Here is a 26599-nt window from a genome sequence, read left to right as displayed (position 1 = left end):
CAAAGACCCGTCCGGAAATCCCGTTCTGAACGGGATTTCCTTCAGGGCTTCCCCCGTCGCCATGCCGACGAACGGAGTGACGTTGTGATGTCACAGGGAGTCCCGACCCACCCCTCAGCGCTGCCTGGCACTGATTGGCCAGGCAGCGAACAGGGTCTCGGTGGGGGGCCCTGTATCACGGCGGGTAGCGGCGGATCGGGTAGGGCTTGCAGCAAGCAAAGTGCTTGCTGCGTGATTAAAAAAAATTATTTAAATCGGCCCAGCGGGGCCTGAGCGGTGCCCTCTAGCGTCTCTGGACGAGCTCAGCTCGTCCAGAACGCTAGGGAGGTTAAGAGACTTTGCTTAAAGCAGGTCAAAAAATAATCAGATGTTCATGAATGGCCAATTCACTTACTCCATTAAGAGTCTAGCCTTATTGATTATCATTGTGCAAATGTTAATTATCAAATTACATGGGCGAAGGTGTCTTCCCCACTTGGTAGCAGCTCCTGGCCACTGATGAGTTCCCCTTCATATCACAGAGCATCTGACATGTTGCATGTAGACACCATAGAGAGCACTTGGCCTGTTTGGTAAGCCATTACCTATTACCTTTGGGGGAGAAAAAGTGAGTCTTATAGTCCATAAAATACAGTAAGTATACCTTTACCACCCTTTCATAAGAGGGTAAGTAGCAGTTTGGTAAAGTCAATAAAATGAAGTCCTCATCAGCAAGTGTGACCACCATCAGAGGTTTTGGTAGATTGCTGGTAGGGAACATTCAGGTGTTTGTTACCACAGTGTCAAGGAGGAAGGAAGCAATGATTTTAGAGAAGCAATTGTTGCTGCCCATTAAGCTGGCTATACACTTTTCAATTATCACTCTATTGTGTTTTTGATATTAAAGACTAAAAATTGATCAAACAATAGATCCGCAATATTAGGTTTTAGGGGGTTGTAAAATAATAAATCATAATAGCAATTATAATTTCATTCATAATATTGATTGAAAACAAAAAATAGAGTGATAATTGAATAGTGTACGGCCAGCTTAAATTGAATCAGGTTTATCAGGCCATTTGGAAACAATGTGAAGTCTATCACTGTACAGTGAGAAAGAAATTTTACGGGTGGAAAACATGCTATACAGTTGCAATCTTTCAAGGAGTCCTCTCAGCAAATTCAACCCAAAGTCAGACTGTGCAGTGCTCAGAGATATTGCAAAGACACAAACCTTCATTAACTGTTTAAACGTTAAAGGAGTTCTCTAGAGTTAAACCCCCCACCAAAACTGTCACTTACCTGGGGCTTCTATCGGCCCCCTGTAGCTGTCATGTCATGGGCCATCCTCCTCCGATCCCTCGTTCCCCACTGCCGGTCCCGGTCTAATCATCCCTTCAGCGAGACTGCGGCTATGCGGCCATGGCTGCATACGTGCTTGCTTGCGTCTCCGGAAGCTTACTGCGCAGGTGCAGTACGAGAAAACCTTGTACTGCACCTGCGCAGTAAGCTCCCGGAGACACGAGCGGGAGCGTGCATTAATCACCTTGTTAGACGAATAATTGACCGGTGCTGGTGGCAGGGAACGAGTGATCGTAGGAGGACAGTGCGGGACATGACAGCTACAGGGGGCCGATAGAAGCCCCAGGTAAGTGTATGTTTGTGCTTTTTTTAAACTCCACAGAACCCCTAACAGTCATAACAATTAGAAAAAGACTGCAAGGTATGGCCTGATTGGATAGGTTGCAGAAACAGAAAACTATCCCACCAGAGGGACAGGAGCCCTAAAGACTAATTAAAATATAACATTTATTAGGACAAATAACATATTCAAGGGCACATACATATACTGCACTTGACTGCATGTTAGACGTGTGGTGCAACTATATCTATGAAGCATACAGTACAATGCAAGTATGCTTCACCACCACTGTAAATGCCTGCGTTGCCCTACGGACTCACGGCATGCTGTGCGTTACTGCATCAGAATCCACCACTCTGCATTCAATGTGAAAGCCCCATAGGAATATCATTGCATCATGTTGCGATGCCATCATATTGTCGGTGACCATGCAACACCACCACAAACTTAGTGTGAGAGAATCCATAAACAATTTAAGAATCTACTATTTGTATACAGTCATATTTGTGTAGGAAATACGCAAACACTGTATTTTAGTGTTCATGTTATACCTGTTTAATAAATCACACTTCTCGGAGTTGAAGTTCCAAATGGAGCACCAAGACATGTAATCATCTGCTTGGTTGTTAAACCCAAATCAACTTATAATTGTCCTGTCATTTTACCTTGTGTAGATATTGGAAAGTATCTAAAAAAAAAAACAGTAATGCTTTCCAAACCTGTCCTCAGTTTCCTCTAAACGTTCCTGTTTTGATAGATTTATAAGCAACTAAGCTCACATTGCCAAAATCCAAATGACTCCATAAGGGCCTGAGCCCACTGACGCAGTTGTGTCCGCTTTTCAGTTCCACATCAATGTTACGAATGCTGAAAAGCGGACGGAAGCACACACAACTGCGTTAGTGGGCTCAGGCCCTTAGAGTTTGAAAACATGCACTTGGCAGTTTTCAGGAATGCTGCGGTAAAATATATGATATAAATAATACATTTCAGTTCCTGGATCTTTGTATCTTTGACCATACAAACACAGAGGGACTCTTGGAAACGTATATTTGCCAGGATTCCATAGTCTACCCTCTGCGTTTTTATTATAGTTATTATAATATGCCATTAAATACCTTTATTTCAGCTTAGAAATGTTGGTCACGTGATATGCTTCCCTTGGATTTCTGACACTAGATACCCTCTTATTGCAGTGGGTACCGCAGGTGTGTCCATGAGGCTTTCCTACAGGCAATGGGTGCTACATCATGTGAGTATCTATATTGTCTGACCTTGTATTGTATTGTCTGTTTCCGATAAAGAGGAACTTTGACCAAGGATTGAACTTCATTCCAATCCGTCACCAATTCTGCCTTCCCCACTGGAAATCTTAACAGTTTCTCAATTAGATCATCAGCAGGGTCTGTAGGGCTAAAATTGTGGTGAAACCCTTCCCACAGTGTGATGTCATAACCATGGTCCTGAAAGTTTGCTGACTGTGAACCTCATTGCATTGTGGGAAATAATAGCTTTTTCCAACTGCCAGGCAAGCAAAATTTTCCTCTGTGCATAGAACTCTCATTAATGAACAATGAACATTCTGTACAGATCACCTGGCAGGGCTAAAGATGTCACCACCGGTGATACATTTCAGAATGTAAATCAAGGACAGGAAAGATTTTACAAAGGGCAAACACGGATTAATCTATACATGAATATTGTAAAAAAAAGTAATTTTATTCATTATGTTGTTTTTTTACTACAGTTCCTCTGTAAGCAACTGCCAAATCAAATTCCTATAAGTGGAAACTTATTTGGCCAAATAAAATTGACTGATTCATTCAGGTATCAGATATCTCAGTGAAGTGTCATATGAACTATATTTTCTAGGATGATAAAAAGGTATTTATTACTAAAAACCATCACTAGAATCAATAGAGTACGTGATCAGAGTTTCTCTTTGAGATACAGCAATGTTCCTGTCTTTAAACTCACCTGTAGGTCAAATTTAGATGATCCCATTTGTAGCCCAGAGGGTTTATAGTATAGCGCTTCCATCGGGGGTTCCTAGAGGGGAAAGTGACACCGCAGGCTGCACCATCAACCTGTAGCTGAAACACAACACCAGAAAAATGACATTGTACATATGTGCTCTGTAGCCATTCGTAACAGATCTAGAAGATAGAAATCAGTAAAGTGTGCAGCTATCTCCTCAAAATAAGCTAAATGATATCACAGTGACACATTAATACGGGTTACTGACCTTTGATGAAATTGGAGGTATTTGATGGTTTGATAATTCCAAACCAAGCATAAGAAGAGAAAAGCCAGTGAAAGTATAAATAAGCATGCTGAAGAGGCAACTGAGCAGTCTCAAGCCCATCCTGCGTATATAGAGGTATATGAGGTTCTCTCCACACTCACAAAGCAACACCCATCACATCACAGAGAGAGAGCAAAGTCTGCAGAAAATATGGGACATCAAACAAACAAATATCCCAAAGTGGGTTGGGAATTATGATGAGGAAGTAGCAAGAGGAAGGAAATTTAGATAAAAGAGAAAACTGATCTAAAGTATGACAGACATGCACAGTAGAGCAGGATAGAAGAGCATACAGCAACCCCGGAGATGTGAAGAGCATGTGTGTTTTGTTAGTGAACACGTGGAAAGATGAACAGCTCACTCTTTGTTGTAGGGCCCAATATGACCTTTTTTTAACCATATGTGAGATTTAACACCATTTTTCCTGTTCAGGTTACTAAGAGATGCAGAGCACTGTACCGAACCCCTCTTCCACCTCACAGCACAGGGCAAGCTTTATGTTTCCAATATGCTCTATTGGTAAAGACACACAGAAAGAATCTGTTATACCAACTGCAATACTGACTGCTTCTTACAAGAGTTATTACCTAAGATCAACGTCAATATTTTTCTGCACTCTGACTTACTAAAGACCTCCTGAGTTGGAGAATATAAGGGATATGACAAAACTGCACTGGAAATAATAATTGTTTGCTGATCACTCCCAGAATATTTCTAGTGCTTTACAGTCTTTTATATTCAATTCATTTTTCTCTTGACCTTGGACATGATATTGTGCCATCACTTGAAAATGCCTTCACCTATTTTAACTAAACTTGGTATACAGATGCTTTACTACCTGGGAAGATATGTCATGGGGGTCTCCCCCTCCCCGGGTGAAATCACAAACAGCCAATCAGATTTAGGCCACTGATGTCAATGGGAAATTTTAGAAGGCTTGCCAGAGTCAGACTCTGGCATAGTTGGTAATTTGGTGACCGAGGTAAAAAATTCAGGGAAAGTAGGCAGAGCATAAAACAGCCAATCAAATTTCAGCTATTCATTGTAAATGGGAAAATGTAAACTGCAACTATTCTCAGGTCTAGTGCACACCAAAATCGCTATTGCTAGCGCTTAGCAATTTGCAATAGCGATTTTGTGAAGTGATTTTTGAATGAATGAGCATTTTTGCTCATTCATTCAAGCTGAATCGCTCCAAAAAATGCTACATGCAGCGTGTTTCAATGTTACAAAAATCACAACGCTGCTATGGGAACACCCTTATAGGGTCTCAGTAGCCAAGCGCTTTTCAAAGCGCTGGTGAACTGAAAAGCTCTCAGAAGCGTTCTTGGTGTGCACCAACCTTACACTACTAATCACAGGATTCTCAAACTTGGCACAGTTGGTGACTGGGGTTAATATTCAGGAGAGTGGGTGGAGTCTAAAACAGCCGAACAAAATGCACCTATTGATTTTTAAGGTGAATATTTAAATGTTGCCATTCTTACACTGTTAAAGGCAAAGGCCTCAAACCTGCAACAGTTGGTCATTGGGTGATTGGGTTCAAATTCAGATAAGGGGCTGGAGCCACAGATAGCCAAACAGATTTCTTTGTTTGATAAACTGCTTCCATTCTCACATTATTGATGCCAAGGATCGCAAAGTTCACAAACTTGGTAATTGTGGGACTGTGTGTTACAAAAAGTGGTCAGAACCAACAACAAATTTTTCAATGGGAAAATTTTAATTTCATCCATTCTTACACTGTTAATGGCAGGGTTCTCAAACTTGGCACAGTTGGTCAAATTTAGGAAAGCAGGTGGAGCCTACAACAGCCAATGAAATACCTGTATTGATTTTCAAGGGAAATATTTAAATTGCTGCCATTCTTATACTGTTAATGGCAGTGTCTTTAAAGGGACACTGTAGGGGGGTTGGGGGAAAATGAGTTGAACTTACCCGGGGCTTCTAATGGTCCCCTGCAGACATCCTGTGCCCGCGCAGCCACTCACCGATGCTCCGGCCTCGCCTCTGGTTCACTTCTGGAGTTTCAGACTTTAACCACTTCAGGACTCAGCCTTTACCCCCTCTTAACCACTTCCCGACCGCCGCATGTACAAATGGCGGCCGGGAAGTGGACCCCGCAAGGACCGCCGCATGTACAATTGGCGGCGGTCCTTGTACGGGCATGGGCGGAGCGATCGCGTCATTCGTGACGCGATCCTCCGCCGGGGACTGGCTCTGCCCCCCTCGCGCTGTAACCCACCGGCCATTCGGAAACGCCGGCGGGTTACTAGCACCCGGATCGCCGCAATACAAAGTGTATTATACAGGCTGCCTCCTGCCCTGGTGGTCAATCACCCCCTGTTACTGCTACCTATCAGATTAGACCCCTATCTGCCCCTAGGGCACTCAATCACCCGCCCACACCCTCAGAACGCCCTCAGACCCCAGCCCTGATCACCTCGCCAGTGCATTGTTTGCATCTATTCCCCCTCTCTAATCACACCTTGCGACACCCATCAATCACCTCCTGTCACCCCCTAACACACCTACCCATCAGATCAGGCCCTAATTTGCCCCGTGTGGGCTCCTGATTACTCAGCCAAACCCTCAGATCTCCCTCAGACCCCCTTCCGATTACCTCCCATTGCATTGATTGCATCTATTTTCCCCTCTAACCACCCCCTGAGACACCCATCAATCACCTCCTGTCACCCCCCTAGCACTCCTATCCATCAGATCAGGCCCAATGCAACCTGTCATCTAAAAGGCCACCCTGCTTATGACCGGTTCCACAAAATTCGCCCCCTCATCATCAAAATTTGCAGATGCTTATACCCCTGAACAGTCATTTTGAGACATTTGGTTTCCAGACTACTCACGGTTTTGGGCCCGTAAAATGCCAGGGCGGTATAGGAACCCCACAAGTGACCCTATTTTAGAAAAAAGACACTCCAAGGTATTCTGTTAGGTGTATGACGAGTTCATAGAAGATTTTATTTTTTGTGAACAGTTAGCGGAAATTGATTTTTATTGGGTTTTTTTCACAAAGTGTCATTTTTCACTAACTTGTGACAAAAAAATAAAATCTTCTATGAACTCGCCATCACCTAACGGAATACCTTAGGGTGTCTTCTTTCTAAAATGGGGTCACTTGTGGGGTTCCTATACTGCCCTGGCATTTTAAGGGCCCTAAACCGTGAGGAGTAGTCTAGAAAACAAATGCCTCAAAATGACCTGTGAATAGGACGTTGGGCCCCTTAGCGCACCTAGGTTGCAAAAAAGTGTCACACATGTGGTACCGCCGTACTCAGGAGAAGTAGTATAATGTGTTTTGGGGTGTATTTTTACACATACCCATGCTGGGTGGGAGAAATCTCTCTGTAAATGGACAATTGTGTGTAAAAATAATCAAACAATTGTCATTTACAGAGATATTTCTCCCACCCAGCATGGGTATGTGTAAAAAATACACCCCAAAACACATTATACTACTTCTCCTGAGTACGTCAATACCACGTGTGGCACTTTTTTGCAGCCTAACTGCGCTAAGGGGCCCAAAGTCCAATGAGCACCTTTAGTCTTTACAGGGGTGCTTACAATTAGGCACCCCCCAAAATGCCAGGACAGTAAACACACCCCACAAATTACCCCATTTTGGAAAGTAGACACTTCAAGGTATTCAGAGAGGAGCATAGTTAGTCCGTGGCAGATTTCATTTTTTTTTGTTGCAAGTTAGCAGAAATGGAAACTTTTTTTTTTTTTTCTTTTTTGTCACAAAGTGTCATTTTCCGCTAACTTGTGACAAAAAATAAAATCTTCTATGAACTCACCATGCCTCTCAGTGAATACTTTCCAAAATGGGGTCATTTGGGGGGTATTTATACTATCCTGGAATTCTAGCCCCTCATGAAACATGACAGGTGGTCAGAAAAGTCATAGATGCTTCAAAATGGGAAAAATCACTTTTTGCACCATAGTTTGTAAACGCTATAACTTTTACCAAAACCAATCAATATAGGCTGAATGGGTTTTTTTTTTTATTAAAAACATGTTTGTCCACATTTTTCATGCTGCATGTATACAGAAATTTTACTTTATTTGAAAAATGTCACCACAGAAAGTTAAAAAATCATTTTTTTTTGACAAAATTCATGTCTTTTTTGATGAATATAATAAAAAGTAAAAATCGCAGCAGCAATCAAATAGCACCAAAAGAAAGCTTTATTAGTGACAAGAAAAGGAGCTAAAATTCATTTAGGTGGTAGGTTGTATGAGCGAGCAATAAACCGTGAAAGCTGCAGTGGTCTGAATGGAAAAAAAGGGTCTGGTCCTTAAAGTGAACCTCCGGAATAAAAATTGACTCAGAAGCACTGAAAAGGCTGTGTGTTTCTTTAACAGTTTCACAGCATCAGAACTTTGTTTCTCTTATACAAGCCTCATTTTTAGTTGCACAGAAGAAAACTGCCCGGGCAGTTTCCCCTTATGCTGTGCAAAGCATGATGGGATTTCTGATTTTGTTGTTCTCGTTCTGCTGTTTTGGTGCAATTTTTTTTTTAATTTTGAATTTGACATTTGAAGCCTAGCGTGTGCAGCTGGGAGGGGTAATCAGGACACAGGACAGTTGGAACTGTGTCTCCTGCAACTTGTCACCTCCTTTCAACCAAAAAGATGGCTGCCCCCATGACCAAGATGGCAGCCCCCATGAATCACAAACATTTGCCTGTTCTTTTAAAACAGGGTGAGTAAGAGATTATATTACCAATCTATTCTAATTAGCATAACTAATGTAACTTAATGACAGTATGTTTGTTTAGTCTGAAGTTCCCCTTTAAGAGGGGGAAAGCCCACGGTCCTCAAGTGGTTAAGGACCAGCACTGATTTCTAAGATCTGTGCTGGGTGGGCTCTACAGCCCCCAGCACAGATCAAATACCAGGCAGAGCGACCAGATAGCCCCCCTTTTTTCCCCACTAGGGGGATGATGTGCTGGGGGGGTCTGATCGCTCCAGCCTGTGTGTGGCTGGCGGGGGGGCACCTCAAAGCCCCCTCCACCGCAGGATTCTCCCTCTCCTCCCTCCCCCGGAGATCGGAGGCTGCACAGGAACGGATCTGTCCTGTGCAGCCTCTAACAGGCTCTTGCCTGTCATGTGACAGCGATCCCCGGCCGCTGATTGGCCGGGGATCGCTGATCTAGTACAACGCCGCTACTGTTAGCAGCATTGTAAAAATGTAAACAAAGCGGATTATTTACGCTTGTGTTTACATTTAGCCTGCGAGCCGCGATTGGTGGCCCGCAGGCTATTCACGGAGCCCCCCGCGCGAGCGGCTGTTTCCTGATTAATTTGTCTGCAGCCGGCGACGCAGATGTGCGTCGCTGGTCCTGCAGCTACCACTTTGCCGACGCGCATTATGAGTGCACGGTCGGCAAGTGGTTAAAGTCTGAAAACCACTGCGCCTGCATTGCCATGTCCTCAATCCCACTGATGTCACCAGGAGCGTACTGCGCAGGCACAGACCACACTGGGCCTGCGCAGTACGCTCCTGGTGACATCAGCGGGATCAAGGACACGGCAACGCAGGCGCAGTGGTTTTCAGACTTTAAAGTCTGAAATTTCAGAAGTGAACCGGAGGCGGGGCCGGAGCATCGGTGAGTGGCTGCGTGGGCACAGGATGTCTGCGGGGGACCATTAGAAGCCCCGGGTAAGTTCAACTCATTTACCCCCGACCCCCCTACAGTGTCTCTTTAAAGCGGACCTGAACTTAGAACTTCCTCTCTGCTCTATAAGATAAGCAATAGCATAATACCCTTTAAAGGGACCTTGAGCTTCTTTTAACCACTTGATGACCACAGTGTTAAACCCCCTAAAGACCAGGCTCTTTTTGGCTGAACTGGGCTGTGCAGGCTTTTCAGCCTCCTGCACAGCCCAGCTAATAAGTATGGCGATCGGACTCACCTCCTATTATTGTCCCTAAGGGGATATGCTGCCGGAGGGGTCTGATCGCTTCTGTCACTTTTTTTTTCTTAGCCTGTATCAGGCTCTCTCTCCCTCCCTCCTCTCCTTCGTGCATTACACTGAACAGGACGGCGATCTGTCCTGTTCCGCCTCTCATAGGCATCAGCCTATGAGAGGCCGGGGATCGCCGATCTCGTACAGCGCTGTTAGAGACCACAGCGCTGTACGCTTGTAAACAAAGGGTATTTCTTTCCTCTTTTGTTTACAAGCAGCCTGCCAGCCGTGATCGTCAGCTAGCAGGCTATTCACGGAGCTCCGCTCCGTGTACGGGCAGGGGACGATCGCGCATGATCGCGGCCGTTCCCTGGGAAACTGCAGCCCCAGGACTTGACGCCAATTGGCATTAGGCGGTCCTGGGGCTTACCTGGGGCTTCCTCCAGTCCACCGTAGCCCACTAGGTCCCCCTTGGCTGCTCCGTTAATCTGCAACTTCAGGCTGAAGTTGCTGATATGCGCCCCCGCCACGGACATTACACCTCCTCACGCCAGACGGTTTTAAAGTCCTGCGCATTCACGGTTCTCTAAGACTGAAGTTGCAGATTAACAAAGCCCCCAGCAGGACCGGGAGAGGAGCCAGGATGCCGGGGGACCTCGCAGGCTACGGTGGGCTGGAAGAAGCCCCAGGTAAGTCCAAATATGGAGTTTAAAAGGAGCTCAGGGTCCCTTTAAAGAAAAACATTTCCCTGTTACTGCTTGTAGAGCTCCAACTGGGATTTGCAGAGGCTACTTCATGGTATCTTGCACAAAAAGTGTTAGGGCCTGTTTCACAGGCAAATTGCGCAGGGAAACTCTGCCATAGGGAACAATAGCACTGCCGGCTAAATTGCTTGCGCTAGCGAATTGGCCGGAATTTCCATCCGAAATGGTGCGGGAGGCTGTGAATCCCTAGCCGTGATGGGATTTGTCTGCGTATCCGCAGACTAGGAAGTGCCGCCGCACGTCTTGCAGACCCGTGTGGCTCAAGTGGAAACGAGCTTGTGTTTACATATCTCAAAGTTTGGCAGACAGCTCAGATTACATTAACATATTACTTGCTGAGAAGGGAGCATTAGACAGGCTGTTCTCTATAAACACAAACAGGGTGGATTTCTCTGTTTCTTCATCTCCGGTGCAAGAGCTCTGGTCTGCTTTACGTTTCCTGTCATTCTTCCTTGTGGCAAGCCACTTGTCCTTGGTGCACTTCACCACAACAGTGACCTTGAATTACAACTGAATGCAGGGCTGGATCACACTATCAATACATAAGTGCCATAAGTGCCTTTGCTAATGCATACCTTTTTTAAATCACAATAGATGAGCACACACAGAACTTTATATTAGCAAGAGCTTTACAAAATCACAGGCACTAAGAAAAGCTCTTGCAGTGTGAACCATCCCTTAAAGAGAACCTGAGGTGGGCTAAAGAAAAAAAAATCATGACCTGGTCACATCGCTGCACTGAGAGACTGTGTGTCTCTCATAACATGCAGGAAGGTGGGGGAGCGGCAGGAGGTGCGGCCAGGGAGAGAACTGCCCAATGGCAGCACAGGAAACTCTGCAGGAATGCCCCTGGTGGGCATTTTGAGCAGGGAATTCCTCTCCCCTCGGGGGACTATAGCACGGTTGTGGGGGACACAGAGCCATGTCATTAGGCAGAGGACATGCCTCTGTGTCCCATCTGCCCCCTGAAGATCCGCCTGGGGTTCTCTTTCAACTCCAGTGGGAAACAAATATGTGAATTTCCTGACAAATATCCTCAGTCTACTTGAGTGAGAATTCATATATTCCCATCTACTTCTGGGCACTGGAAGTGGGTTTGAGACCCTTGCCCAAAATATTTGACAAAATGAGCTTTGCAATAAGCAGGTCTTTGTCCCCACTGCTTTTCAGATACCTGTTAGTGTTTGGGGCCATGTAAGCAACACGCTCAGATGCCAAAGCAACACCAGCCCACACAATGCCACGTGTCTGACTTTTGCGCTGATGCTCTGTCTCGCTTGTTGCAGGTGTGTGACTCAAACACAACCAAATACATTAAACAAAAGACGTCCATGACATAAAAGTCAAAGTCAATCCAGCTCTGTATGAAAATGATAATCTTTATTTAAAAGGAAGGTTCAAGCAAAATAAAAAAATGACTTTCACTTACCTGGGGCTTCTACCAGCCCCATGCAGCCATCCTGTGTTCTTGTAGTCAATCACTGCTGCTCCAGTCCCCCGCTGGCAGCTTGTCGACCTTGGAGGTCGGCGGGCCACATTGCGTACATTTTTACGCATTCCCGCTAGTGCAGGAACATCAACACATATTTTTACGCAGTACTGGTTCAATGCGTACATTTTTACGCATTGAACCAGTAATGCGTAAAAATGTATGTATTAATTTTCCTGCACTAGCGGGAATGCGTAAAAATGTACGCAATTCGGGCCGCCGACCTCGGAGGTCGGCAAGCTGCCAGCGGGGGACTGAAGCAGCAGTGAGTGACTAAGAGGGCACAGGTTGGCTTCATGGGGCTGGTAGAAGCCCCAGGTAAGTGAAACACATTTTATTTTGCTTGGACCTTCCCTTTAAGGAATATGCAATAAAAGCCAATTAAAAACAAACCCAGCCGCTGGTTAACCCAGAGTGCGGAATGATCTGTCATATAAGACACCAGTGTAAAGTACAAAGTAATCCCTCGGTAATGAAAGGGATCCCTAGTAATACACAGTAGAAAGATACACATAGGCTGCAATGCAAACCAGTGGCGTTGCAATATATCACTCGGAACTTATCTATATGGAAATCATTACGCAAATGTCAGATAACCACTCACCCAGAGGATGGAAATGTCCGCACAGTGAGGCCCAGCTCTGCACCTATCTGACGCGTATCGGACCTCTGTCCGTCAGAGATGGACAGAGGAAGGACAGAGGTCCGATATGCGTCAGATAGGCGCAGAGCTGGACCTCACTGTGCGGACATTTCCATCCTCGGGGTGAGTGGTTATCTGAAATACGCTGACATTTGCGTAATGATTTCCATATAGATATGTTCTGAGTGATATATTGCAACGCCACTCTGGTTTGCATTGCAGCCTATGTGTATCTTTCTACTGTGTATTACTAGGGATCCCTTTCATTAGAGGGATTACTTGGTACTTTACACTGGTGTCTTATATGACAGATCATTCCGCACTCTGGGTTACCCAGCGGCTGGGTTTGTTTTTAATTGACTTTTATTGCATATTCCTTAAATAAAGATTAATTTTATACGGAGCTGGATTGACTGACTTTATTATGTCATGGTCATGTTTTGTTTAAAGTACTTTATCTTCCGTCTATAGCCATGGATCTTGTTTTTTTTTTATTTATGTTGCACTATTGTTGCTGGCATCAAACACAACCAAAATCTGAAACTCAGCATGACAGCCAGGCAACTGGCATAGCTAATAAGGGAATAAATATTGTAGCCTCTAGATTCCTCACAGTTTCAATTATGCAAATATACATTTGGCAGTCCTCCCCACTGTTTTTCTTTTGTAGTCATTCAACAGTCCTAGTTACTGTCGCTCTTGTTTTAAAACTTTTTTTTTTTTTAATCTGGGGGACTTTTGTAGCAGCCATATGGCCTGGAGTAAGCTTCAGGATTTTATGTGTACCATATGATACATGAATCCACTTTAACAAAAGTATCCTTCACAGGAAGTTTATCTCCTCTACAAAAAGGCTACAGATTTTGAGCTTACCATGTGGCTTCTAACACGCTACTTGTGTATCACTGATTGCATCTGGCAAAGCTTGGTCTCCCAACATACTGCCCAATGGTAATTTTGTTTTACGTCGAGCAGACATTAATGGTCGGATAGGACTGTTCACATGAATGGCTCCAGCCACTCGTGCCCCCGATCACACTCCCATGGCCAGTAGCACTTGCAGCGAATGCTCCCAGCCACAGGACCTAGTTCCTAAGTTATCCTGTTTTTTCAATAAAAATACGATCGGAAATGTTGGTAAAAATCTTTATAATTGATCTAACGGAATAATCGAATAAAATAATCCAATCGAAAAAGGAAAGAATTGTACCATGTATGGGTACCATTATGTGTACCTGGGACTCTGAGCATGTGCAGTAGGGCTCAGTTGGTGGCTTTTCCTGGGGCTGAAAGCAGACTGACAGGACCAGGACAGTGAGGGTTCGGACTTGGGGCCCATTCACACTTGAAAGTGGCAAAACCTTTTGCATGGGTGATTTTACTGCGGTAAAAATTACCTTACACTCGCGATTCCCGATGATTGTTCCAGCGCTTTAAGCACTGTATCTCAATCGCTCTAGAATCACGAGAAAATGCTGCAGGCAACATGTTTTGCGATTGCCATCACGATACAACCCACGATCGGTGGCAATGGCGACAGCGAGATCACTGCCATATGGATACAATTATGCTAGCACCTCGCCGATTAGTGGGAATCACCCACTAATCGCCCTAGTGTGAATGGGCCCTAAAGGGGGCTGACGGCAGCCCTAAGCATACATTTTTGTTTCAAAGTCTCAGGTACACTTTAAAAAAGGAACCTGAAGCCAGAGGTACAGTGGGATGCGAAAGTTTGGGCCACCTTGTTAATAGTCATGATTTTCCTGTATAAATCGTTGGTTGTTACCATAAAGAATGTCAGTTAAATATATAATATAGGAGACACACACAGTGATATTTGAGAAGTGAAATGAAGTTTATTGGATTTACAGAAAGTTTGCAATAATGGTTTAAATAAAGTTAGGCAGGTGCATAAATTTGGGCACAGTAATTCCAAAACCTTTAGAACGAATTATTGGAACTCAAATTTTCACTGTTAGGAACATATTGAGGAAATGGAAGACCACAGGCTCAGTTCAAGTTAAGTACAAGAAAACCGCAGAACCCATCTGCAAGCCAAAGCACTCAATGAGTCAAGTATATAGAAAAATAAGAAAACATTTATTATTTCCATTAAAACTCCCTCTACGGGATATATAGATTAGCATACATATACAACTCCAAATAACACATTAAAAAACAAACAAAAAACAATGGTCTGTAAGCCCACTCAACATGCCATAAGAATGGCCAACTGGATGTAATAAAGTCCCCTTAGTGCAGAAAGAAACCACATCATTGCCTGTACAGGTATCAATAGTGTTGTATCACATGGACAGCATAGCTTGACATTAGTGGCTGGTTATGATGCAATTATCAAAAGCATGTCAGTTCACTCAAGAGCCTGTGGTGGTATATACATTGCATTTGATCCAAGTATGAACGGATTCTGATGCAGACCAGTATAAATTCCGCTGCCCGTTATAGTCAGATATCAGCTGTGAACAACTGCAGATGTCCAATCGCAACATCCATGTAAATGTTCATGAAGCAAAATATTCTATATTCTAGTATACCCCACGCCGGAGGAATCCGGGCGGTGGCAAAATACTTGGATACACTACCATGTACTGAAATTGACCATTCTGTTTTTTTATTAGAGATGTTAGAATTTCTTTTGACCCACAACCATTTTGTATTCGGGACCTCCCACTACCTCCAGGTGCAGGGAACAGCAATGGGGACCACCTGTGCCCCATTGTATGCGAACCTGTACCTGGGGGCGTGGGAGGCAGACCTTTTTTCCGATAATGATTTGGTTGAGTACCTGTGCCACGTGGAAGCGTGGCACAGATACATTGACGACATCCTGCTTTTGTGGACAGGAGATGAATCTTTATTGGAGTTTATTGATCAGCTCAATCACAACTCATTAAATCTTAAATTGACCTGTGAGTACAGTGCCAAATCCCTATCCTTCCTAGACCTCAATATAGAGGTGGCAGAGGGTGGTAGTCTGAGCACTAGACTGTTTAGGAAACCCACATCTAATGCTGTTCTACATGCAGATAGCTTTCATCCCCAACATCTCATCAGGAGCATCCCGACAGGACAATTTTTGAGAGCAAGGCGAAATTGTTCCACTTTAGAGACTTTTAAAAAAGAGGCCATTGAATTAAAACATAGATTCAGGACCAGGGGCTATTCTAGGTCCAATATTGATCAGGCCTACAACAGGGCCCTTAAATCTTATCATGATGCCCTTTTGGGGTATCGGAGGAGGACTGACTCATGGATACAGTCCCCATTATTATAACTTATAACAAACAGCAGGAGCAATTCCGCAAGATTCTTAATAAACATTGGCACTTGTTAACCGATGATGCCAAAATTCGACAATGTGTACCAGAACAACCTAAAGTCATCTTTCGTAAAGCCCCCACCATTGCCAATAGGATTGTTAGAAGTCACTACATGCTTTTGAGTGAACTGACATGCTTTTGATAATTGCATCATAACCAGCCACTAATGTCAAGCTATGCCATCTATGTGATACAACACTATTGATACCTGTACAGGCAATGATGTGGTTTCTTTCTGCACTAAGGGGACTTTATTACATCCAGGTGGCCATTCTTATGGCATGTTAAGTGGGCTTACAGACCGTTTTACTCTTTTTTAATGTGTTATTTGGAGTTGTATATGTATGCTAATCTATATATCCCGTAGAGGGAGTTTTAATGGAAATAATAAATGTTTTCTTATTTTTCTATATACATGACTCATTGAATGCTTTGGCTTGCAGATGGGTTCTGCGTTTTTTTGTACATCTACTCTTTTTTTAGCCAGACCGCTCTGAGCCAAGAATAATATTTGTTATTAGGTATTGCTTTAAGAACGGTAGTGTGTTGGCTGAGACGTTGTCCACAGTTCAGTTCAAGTTAAGGCTTGAAGTGGCAGACCAAGAAAAATCTCGGATAGACAGAAGCGACAAATTGTGAGAACAGTAAACCCACAAACCAGCACCAAAGACCTACAACATCATCTTGCTGCAGATGGAGTCATTGTGTATAGTTCAACCATTCGGCACACTTTACACAAGGAGATGCTGTATGCGTGATGCAAAGGAAGCCTTTTCTCTGCCTGCAGCACAAATAGAGCCGCTTGAGGTATGCTAAAGCAAATTTGGACAAGCCAGCTTCATTTTGGAATAAGGTGCTGTGGACTGATGAAACTAAAATTGAGTTATTTGGACAGAAGGGCGTTATGTATGGAGGAAAAAGAACACAGCATTCAAAAAAAAAAAAAAACACCTGCTACCTACAGTAAAATATGGGGGTGGTTCCATCATGCTGTGGGGCTGTGTGGCCAGTGCAGGGACTGGGAATCTTGTCAAAGTTGAGGGACGCATGTATTCCACTCAGTATCAGCAGATTCTGGAGACCAATGTCCAGGAATCAGTGTCAAAGCTGAAGCTGTGTCGGGGCTTTATCTTCCAACAAGACAACGACCCTAAACACTGCTCAAAATCCCCTAAGGCATTCATGCAGAGTAACAAGTACAACATTCTGGAATTGTCATCTCAGTCCCCAGACCTGAATATAATTGAAAATCTGTGGTGTGAGTTAAAGAGCGCTGTCCATGCTCAGAAGCCATCAAACCTGAATGAACTAGAAATGTTTTGTAAAGAGGAATGGTCCAAAATACATTCAACCAGAATCCAGAATCTCATTGGAACCTACAGGAAGCGTTTAGAGCAGGCATGGGCAAACTTGGCTCTCCAGCTGTTAAGGAACTGTGGCTGTCAGACTCCTGTAATGCATTGTGGGACTTGTAGTTCAACAGCTGGAGGGCCAAGTTTCCCATGCCTGGTTTAGAGGCTGTAATTTCTTCAAAAGGAGGATCTACTAAATATTGATTTCATTTCCTTTTTTGTGGTGCCCAAATGTATGCACCTGCCTAATTGTAACAGTTATTGCACACTTTCTGTAAATCCAATAAACGTCATAATTCATTGGTCAAATGACTACAGGTGAAACTCAAAAAAATTAGAATATTGTGCAAAAGTTCATTTAAGTAATTCAACTTAAAAGGTGAAACTGTATGAAAGTGTGCATATGTTTTGGATGCATCAGCGTATTAGAGTCTGACGATTTGAGCCTAGAATATTTAACATTTTTCACAATATTCTAATGGTCTGAGGTTTTGTGGTTCTCATAAGATGTAAGCCATAATCATCAAAATGATAACAAAGGCTTGAAATATCTTGCTTTGCATGCAACAAGTCTATTTCGAATATTAGTTTCACCTTTTAAGTTAAAATTACTTAAATAAATGAACCTATTACGATATTCAAATTTTTGAAGTTTCACCTGTATGTGTTTCTATCTGGTTTTAGAGTTACCACAGCTGTACAGCATAAGTTTTCCTGGACTGAACATAATTTTTAGTACGAGTATAACTGATAAACAGGCCTTGATTTACATCACAGGAGCCTATAGGCACAGATGTCCTGGCACCCTAAACTTCACCCTCCAGGAACCCACAAACCCCCACCACACCTCACTGCAAGTGTGCTGGCTGACCCAGCTGTCACTTTTCCCTTACCCACCATGGGTAGCTACAGGTGTCCCTGAGCATTAGGTAGCCAGAGGTGCCCTCAATATTAAGTAGCTAGTAGTGCCTCGACTAAAGGGAGATGCTTGTCAGTGGAATGCCAAAAGCCAGGTGACTAAACTCATTCACACACCGCACGGGGCAGGAGGAATGCGCTAGGGGAGGAGAGTGAGCCACCCCTCCATCATCAGGTGCCTTTAGGAACGTGCCTACAGTGCCTAATGGTAAATCCGGCCCTGCTGAAAAATATTCAAAGATGTTAGGAAAGGCTGTCCAAAGTTTGTTGCGTGTGGCCAGCATAGAGCTACAGCACACAGGCAACAATGCTGAAGTGATGGTAGCATCTTAAAGTGGACCCAAGTTAAAAATACAAGATTTCAGAAATAAAATCTATTTTCTAAATTATAATAATAAATAGCAGCCTTTTTCAGCTGCATGATGACAAATATAAAATATTTTACATTTATTGGAGGAACCCCTCCCTTCCTTTCATATTGCCGGGACAGAATCCGGCAGACTGGTGGAGTAGAAGGTGTCCGGCAAAGAAGGCATTACTAATGGCTGCCACCTGTATAACCCTAGTTATGAAAAGAGAAGGGTGAAAAGCATGCACTGAAATGCTCATAGGCTTGAAGAAGGAGTGTTTATCTTTCTGTGTGTCAGAGTGGTGCAACTAAATATTTTGAATCAAAAAAAATGTTTGGTTTGGGTCCGCTTTAAAGGACCACCACTGTGAAACTGTGTGCACACATATATAAAAATAAAGAAAGCTACCAGAAATATGCACTATAATTGATTTTCCTATGTTGCTGTCACTTACAGTAGGCAACCATAATCTGACAGTTTGACTACATCTCCTCAGGGATTATCAGTGTCTCCTTTATTCTGCAAAAAAAAAAAAAAAAAAAAAAAAAAAAAAAAAAAAAAAAGCCCTTCTTAGAAAGGATCTACAGAAAGATGCCGGCCAGCCACTGCCATTCAGTAAGTACATTTGAAAAGAAAGCTCTGAGACTCCCCTACAAGTAGATTGACTAGTCTAAATCCTGTCAGATGTGTCAAATTTTTTCTACCTACTGTAAAAGTGAAATAGGGAAAAGTAATTCCTATTGCATTTACTAGTGCAATGTACATCTTATATGTATGCGTATTCAAGTATTTCAACTTTTAAAATTTTTCTCAATCGTAGGAACGCTGCACTGTAACATTTTTCCTCTAACAGATGATGCCCATTAACTGGTTTTCATTGCTACAAATGTGCCAGCTAGAGACTTTTCCCTCCATAGACTTATTGCAGATATTGACACGTTACCTGCCCATGTGACAAGGCCATAAAGCTGGCTCAAGTCAGTTCCTTCACTTACAATTCCAGTCAGACCAAGCAGCTGGAGGATTGTTGTACCTCTTCAACATTGAAAGTAATGTACATACACCATACAATAAGAAAAACAAAAAAATGTAGACAGGATTTATTTTCTACGCCGTTTAATGGGTTTATACTTCGACAATCACAAAGAAAACAGAGCAAATCACAGCACAAGGAGCACAGGGACAAGAGAGAAGTCACGGAGCCACGCAAGTCATGTTAGCGGGAGGTGTGGGATCCCATCCAAGCTGCTTCTATATCTGACTGCTCTCCGGCAGCAAGTCCCCATTCTGTGCACTCAGTGTGGATGAACACTACGTGTGGTGCTTTTATGTTTGACCTGCTCTGCCTCACTGACAAGAGATACAAGTTAAGTGGCATAACAGCTGCAACAAACACTCTTCGTTTGGTCATAAAACCTGCTGCAAACAACCCCCCCCCCCCCAATAACTTCATACAGATCAATCCTCCAGATAAAAAGACAAGGATGCATTTGCCCATTCCACAGCCCAATGCCAGGCCTCTATAGCATCATCTCCCTCTTATACTGGCTTGTGACAGCGTTATGAACTCCAATGACAAACAGAAATACTTGAGGACACTGTAAACATGACGCCGCTATCTACTGTAAGAGGGATGAGATGGAAGTGTGTAGGAAACACTACACCATTCAGAAATTATACCTGCCAGCAATATTCACAGATGATAACTGCAACACAAGGACAGGAGAAGCTGCATGTAGAGGATATTTAAAACCCACAAAGCAGCAAGGTGGTGGAAGAGATCACACATCAGTACGAGATCCCCACAACTGGTAACATTTCCAATGCTGAATCAGTGTACAGAGCCTCCTCACCAAATAAGATTTTGGAGCCTAACGGCGGTAATGGTTGGGCGAAAGAAGAAAGAAAGGAAAGGAGCACAATCCACCCACAGAACAGAGAAATGCCTTGTGCCTCTTTGACTTGGATTCCCTGATACCCCCATCTGAGTGTAGTGCGACCGGGGCAGGTTTAGTAATGGAAGCTGCTCCCTCCTCTCCAAGTATCAATGCATTAACAGCGGGTTTCATAGATGCCACTGCGGCCAATGTAGCGCACCCATTTTATCACATCATGATCGCTGTAGTTCAGCTTAGGTTCAAACACTTTCAGGTATCGAACTTTCAGTCCGGACGGAGCAAAGGGGACCTAGGGAAGACAAAAAATTTTACTAAAAAATAATTTAAATCATTTTCAAATGAAACACACATGCAGACAGCTTTGAATCAAAGCTAAACCTGTCTTGCTAGTAAAGCGGACGGAGTCTTTCTTACATCTATACTCTTAGAGGAAACATTACAGAAAGGCATGTGATTGGATTTGATCATGTGATCCATGTTGGAGGGTGTTTGGGTCAAGATAGATTGATTTTTGTTTTAAGAATCTGGACAAATTAAAGGACAACTGTAGTGAGAAGAATATGGAGGGGCTGCCTTATTTCCTTTTAAATGATATCAGTTGCCTGGCAGCCCTGCTGATCTATTTAGCTGCAGTAGTGTCTGAAAAACACCAGAAACAAGCATGCAGTTAATCTTGTCTGATCTGTGAATGTCAGAAACACCTGATCTGCTGCATGCTTGTTCAGAGTCTATGGCTAAAAGTAATAGAGGCAGAAGATCAGCAGGACAGCCAGGCAACTAGCACTGCTTAAAAGGAAGTAAATATGGCAGCCTCCATTTACCTCTCACTACAGTCTTAAGATGATGCATTTAATATCGTTCTTATAGCTTTGCAGAGCCTCAAGTGTACTCAATGCTTTCAGCATGCTCTGGATCGATCGCCATAACAGGCAACTCAGATCTATATTTTAACTAAATTTTGATCGAAAATGCCACATCTTCAATAGATTTTCATTGGATGCAATGTTTATATCAAATCTAATGTCTTATCTATTGAAAATATTGTCAACGGCCACATTTCAAAGAGAATCTAAATCAAAATTAAAACGAGTTTAACTTACCTAGGGCTTCTGCAAGCCCCCTGCATCCGCAGTCACTGAGCAACCCTACAGTCCCCCGCAGTGCCCCTCTTTCGGCTAGGCGACTCAGCAGCCACTGCACAGCAGCGCACGTCCTTGATAACACTCATGTTGCAGGGAGTGTTCTGTGTATGCAGTAGAGATTTCCCAGAAACTGCGTTCCCATCCACAGGAGTGCGATCAGGAGGATGCACAGACTGGGACCGTGCATCCAAATGAAATTGGGGCGCTGCGAGGAACTGGAGGACCGTTCAGAGACTGCGCATGTACAGGGCAGCTGTAGGGGGCTGGTAGAAGCCACAAGTTAGACTCTCCTTTGGTTCGCTTCAGACTGTTAGGTTCAGATAAACCCATCACTGAATATCTCTCTCACACACAGACGCTGACCAGCACAAAACATTTCTATGCACAAAACTATTTGAAATCCCCTTTACCTACCTCAAAGTTCATGGAAATAGGAGGGCGGGCCCACTTCTTCTTGTCATTGGTTGGCAAAAGTTCAATCTCAGCACTTATCTGAGACTCCTTCATTCCAGCCATGCGTTTTATCCTGCAGAAAGGATTCAAAACAAAGGTCTCAAATTAAATCCTGAACTGAAAATCTTATGAAACATTTGTATGTAGTACGAATGATAAGTGGAGCTTCATGGAGTTTCATTGTAATTTCAATTTAAGGGCGGAATGCTTCAATTCTTAACAGCAGGCATGACAGATGTAAAACCTGCTTCATTCAGCTGCAAAACAAAACTGATGGGGGGAGCATTCCGCGAGTGACATCCTGTGGGGTGAGCAAGTACAATGCTCTTAGCCAGTAATCAGCCGGCCGGGAGAGGAGTTACCTTACACCTAGATTCTTGACAGAGGGGTTTTCTCACAGCAACCTCTGCAGAGTTCCATCTAACTCGAGTCCTGTAATTATTTATTTTTGAGAATAATTTTATTTGAGAGAAAGTTGGCTATACCCCTCGCCATCCTATTCGCCATACATGAAGTAGTCAGAGAGAAGAAGTGATGGACAATGAGAAGCAAACGTATGCAGCTCAAAAATGGGCCAGTCAAATGCAGCAGTTGATGTATTTTATAGGTCTATTGTCAAACGGCATACAGTATATTTGCATAAGCCTACCATAACATTTGCTTCGCTTCAGAATTAGCAGCAGCTCATGGACTATTTTAATTAGGAAAAAGGGAGAGATGGCAGCAGCCAGTCTCTCGCTGTGATCACCTGACCTCTCGCTGATGAGAGATTAACACTGTGGCCAGTACTGCCAATACAGCAGAGACTAAGAATAAGGAGAGTTGCACAGTGAGACTACTGCTAGCACAATGCATGTTGGAGGGATCCTTGGGTTACAAGTCATCTCCAATACAAATGTCTCTACAATGTCTGCATTAGAAATGGAAGTTATAAGTAGTGGCACATACCCCCATTCTACTTTACAAATTATGAAAGATCTGAGAGGGTGAACGAAGACTTAGGCCTTGTTTCCATCTATGCACTTCTGTCCGCTTTTTATCAGCACAGCAATGTTACAGATTGATACATGTTGATGAAAAGCGGACAGAAGCGCATAGATGGAAACGAGGCCTTAAGTGGATTCAAATTCAGAGGATTTTAAGTGGTCACCTAATTGGACACTTTGTATACAAATATGTTGTTCCAAAAAAGTACACATAGGTCACCATTAGCATTCACTTTTGAATTTGTCAAGAAAACTACTGCATTAACCCCCTCCCGACAGCCTCAGGACCGTGTAACGCCTATTGGCGTCAAGTCCTGGGTCCAGGCTTTTGCAGGAGATCGCGCGCATCTCCGCTTGAATGATGGAGCTCCACTCCGTCATCAGTCTCCCAGCCGCGCCGTCTATTAGCCGTGTCGCTCGGCTGTCCCCTAAGGAGGTACAAAAGAGATCGGCTCTCATATGCTGATGCATATGACAGTCGAATGCTGTGATTGGCTGGCGGGGGACCGGAAAAAAAAAAAAAAAGTGAAAATTGAATATACACAAAAAACAAACAAACAAACAAAAAAAAAAAAACATTGTGGGTAGCGATCAGAGCCCACTAACAGAAATCTCTTTACTCCACATTCCTGAGATTTAACCCCCTGCGTACCAGCAGTCTCTGGCACCTCAAGGACCAGAGACTGCATTTACCAACAAATCGCCGCACATACCTGTCACTCTCCCATCGCTGCAGGCCCCTCCCTTCTGCCATCGCTATGACAGCAGAAGCTCTGTCAGGAACTGCTTTTTGGCTCCGGACCCTGTCAATGGGATTGGCTTACAGTGGTCATGTGGTCAGGAGCCAATTAAATTGGCTTCTGACCGGCTCACACAGCTCTGCTGTCAGACGGCAGGGTGAATGAACTGCGGAGGGGAGAAAGCATCGCAATCGGCGGTAGTGTGTGGCGGAGAAGTTGAAATCTACTTCCTGTCAGAGCCGCGCAGCCACCTGCAGGACAAATTTCAACCAACGCAATCCGGAAGCAGTTAAGTATTGGGCATTTTAAAAAGGGCCTATATAATAGCTGTTGAAGGGTGTGTACATTTTAGGGACCCTCTACGTATAAGCTTAAAATTTGTAGTATCACCAACTGATCCATACAAAGCATTTTATAACCAAGCTGTTTTTTAACTACAGCTGGGTTCAAGATGCTTATAAGCTAGAGAGAAAACAAGACAGATGTGGAAAAACGCGGCTAACAGAACTGGACTAAAGCCAAATCTCACTTTCACTTAACAGGTTTAAATGGAAACAAAAAGAATAAGAAAAATATAGCACCTTTCTCCTGGATGCCAAGGGCCAGATAACCCTGTCAGTAAATTGACAGTTTACAGTGTAAATTCGAGGGCAATGAGACTTACTTCCAAACAATGGCATTTTCACTGGCCTTGTACTTTGCTTTTCCCTTCATACAAATGACTTGCACTCCACTTGTGTTAAGTGGTGTAGGGATCCGAACCTAAAATAATTCAAAAGAGAATAGTGAGAACAAAATACACTAGCAGAGAAGTGTAGCAGAGTAATGCTGGGCATACACGCGTCGATCCGGCAGCCGATTAGCCGCCGGATCGACTCCCACCGCGTCCCCACTCGTCTACCCGGATCGATTCCTGCTCCTTCCCGCCGGCGCTTCTTGTCTCCCACTCGATTCGCCGCTATTGTCCAGCCGCGGGTATCGAGCGCGGAATCTATCCCCGCGGTGATCGGACACGTCGGATATTATCAATCGAGCCATCAGCAGCTCGATTGATAAGCCTTCGTCGACCCGTGTATGCCCAGAAAAATGCAGAAGAGCCTACTGTGCAATATCCATGTTTCGAATATGCCTATGCCGCCCCCCCCCCCCCAAAAAAAAGTGCAGCCAACAACATATATCAATCACCAAGTAGTTGCACAAATCTAACCTATCCAATCTAACCCTATACATAATTAAGTAGTGCAAAAAGGATAACAGAAGCCCAGTTACTTATTACCAGATGGGATTAAGGAAAGCATCATAGGTGTGATGTGGACCACAAGGACCACTTCTCAGGGGTTAGGGGCAGTGCCCTGCACCAATCATACATACTGAACATTCAAATGCTATTTTTGGGGATTGGTTTTAAAATATTTGGTAAGCTGTATTTGTACCTTGCTGTACTTCTATGGTTAAAAAAATAAAATAAAAAAAATAGTAAAAGCGTGCATTAGTGGTCCGTACTTGTTTGTATTAGAGATCCTCACCCACCAGACATACTTTTTGAAACAATTTACTACAAGGTTTTCCAATAAAATACAAGGAAACAAATTATGTAATAAAATATGTGATGCAACATAGCCTGACAAAGTCAAAAACAAAAACTGATGAAAGCATAGATCGCATTTCATAAAAAAAAAAAAAAAAATTACATATATGTAATGACACCTATGAAAGTTCAATGAGAATTAAAAACAATTAAAACAGACCACAAGTCCTAAAATACTCTGCTGCAATTAATCATGCTCGTTTAAAGATAATATGTATAAAGAATGCAGTATAATATTAGATATGTATCAAGATCACACCAAGAGTATTTGACACTAATATGTATATATGCCTGTATATACATATACACTCATGCATATATCCCAACCTGATGGGCATCTGTAAAGAGCCCACAGGTGGTTGAACATAGGTTCAGTAATAGTACAAAGGTGCTTACATAGTGGCTCAAAAATATATACAATACATGTAACCAAATATCAAAAATGCAATGCAAAGTGCTAGTGCAATGAAAATTGTGAATAAATATGAACTGCAACCAACCAACCAGGACCAGCCTATGTAGGTAAAGTGCATAAGAAGCATGAAAGTGTGCTTAAAGTGAACCTCCGCACTACAAATCTACTCAGCGGAATTGAAAAGGCTTGGTGTTTAACAGTTTCACAGCATCAGAACAGTTTTTCTTACCAAAGCATCATTTTTAGCTGCATTTTTAGCTAAGCTCCACCCATCAATGAAAATTGCCTGGGCTTTTTTTCCCTGATGCTGTGCAAAACAAGGTGGATTTCCTGTTATTCACGTTGCCTAGCAACTGGGAGGGGTGATCAGCACAGTTGAAACTGTTTTATGCTCCTTGTCACCTTCTTTCAACCAAAAAAAAGATGGCTGCCCTCATTAAATCAAACATTTGCCTGTTCTTTTAAAACAGGGTGGGCAAGAGGTTATATTACCTATCTATTTTAATTAACATAACTAATGTAACTTAATGACAGTATGTTTGTTTAGGCTGAATTTCCTCTTTAACCACTTTACCCCCGCGCGTACGTATTTCTCCGCCCCTTTTTCCATCCTTTAACAACCAGGGACGGAGAAACACGTACTTTCCGCGTTCCCGACGCTGC

The 26599-nt window shown here is 43.3% G+C and overlaps 2 protein-coding genes across 2 annotated transcripts in view; both read right to left on the bottom strand.

Moving 5' to 3' along the window:
• The window catches only part of LOC137504751 (matrix metalloproteinase-23-like), a 35687-nt gene extending 31701 nt beyond the window's left edge, over positions 1–3986 (bottom strand). The window contains exons 1-2 of the mRNA XM_068233336.1: positions 3867–3986; positions 3599–3714 (exon numbers count right to left, since the gene is read on the bottom strand). Of these exons, the coding sequence (XP_068089437.1) occupies positions 3599–3714; positions 3867–3986 (236 nt within the window). The remainder of the gene's footprint in view (positions 1–3598; positions 3715–3866) is intronic.
• A 15827-nt stretch (positions 3987–19813) lies between these two features.
• Positions 19814–26599, bottom strand: part of AP2M1 (adaptor related protein complex 2 subunit mu 1) — a 52992-nt gene continuing 46206 nt past the window's right edge. Inside the window, exons 9-11 of the mRNA XM_068281305.1 lie at positions 24598–24695; positions 22169–22280; positions 19814–20901 (exon numbers count right to left, since the gene is read on the bottom strand). Coding sequence (XP_068137406.1) covers positions 20767–20901; positions 22169–22280; positions 24598–24695 — 345 coding nt within the window. The 3' untranslated portion in view covers positions 19814–20766. The remainder of the gene's footprint in view (positions 20902–22168; positions 22281–24597; positions 24696–26599) is intronic.

Source organism: Hyperolius riggenbachi, chromosome 4, assembly GCF_040937935.1.
Source record: "Hyperolius riggenbachi isolate aHypRig1 chromosome 4, aHypRig1.pri, whole genome shotgun sequence".
NCBI lineage: Eukaryota > Metazoa > Chordata > Amphibia > Anura > Hyperoliidae > Hyperolius > Hyperolius riggenbachi.
Note: the sequence above shows the minus strand (reverse complement) of the source record. Positions and strands in the feature narration are given on the sequence as shown.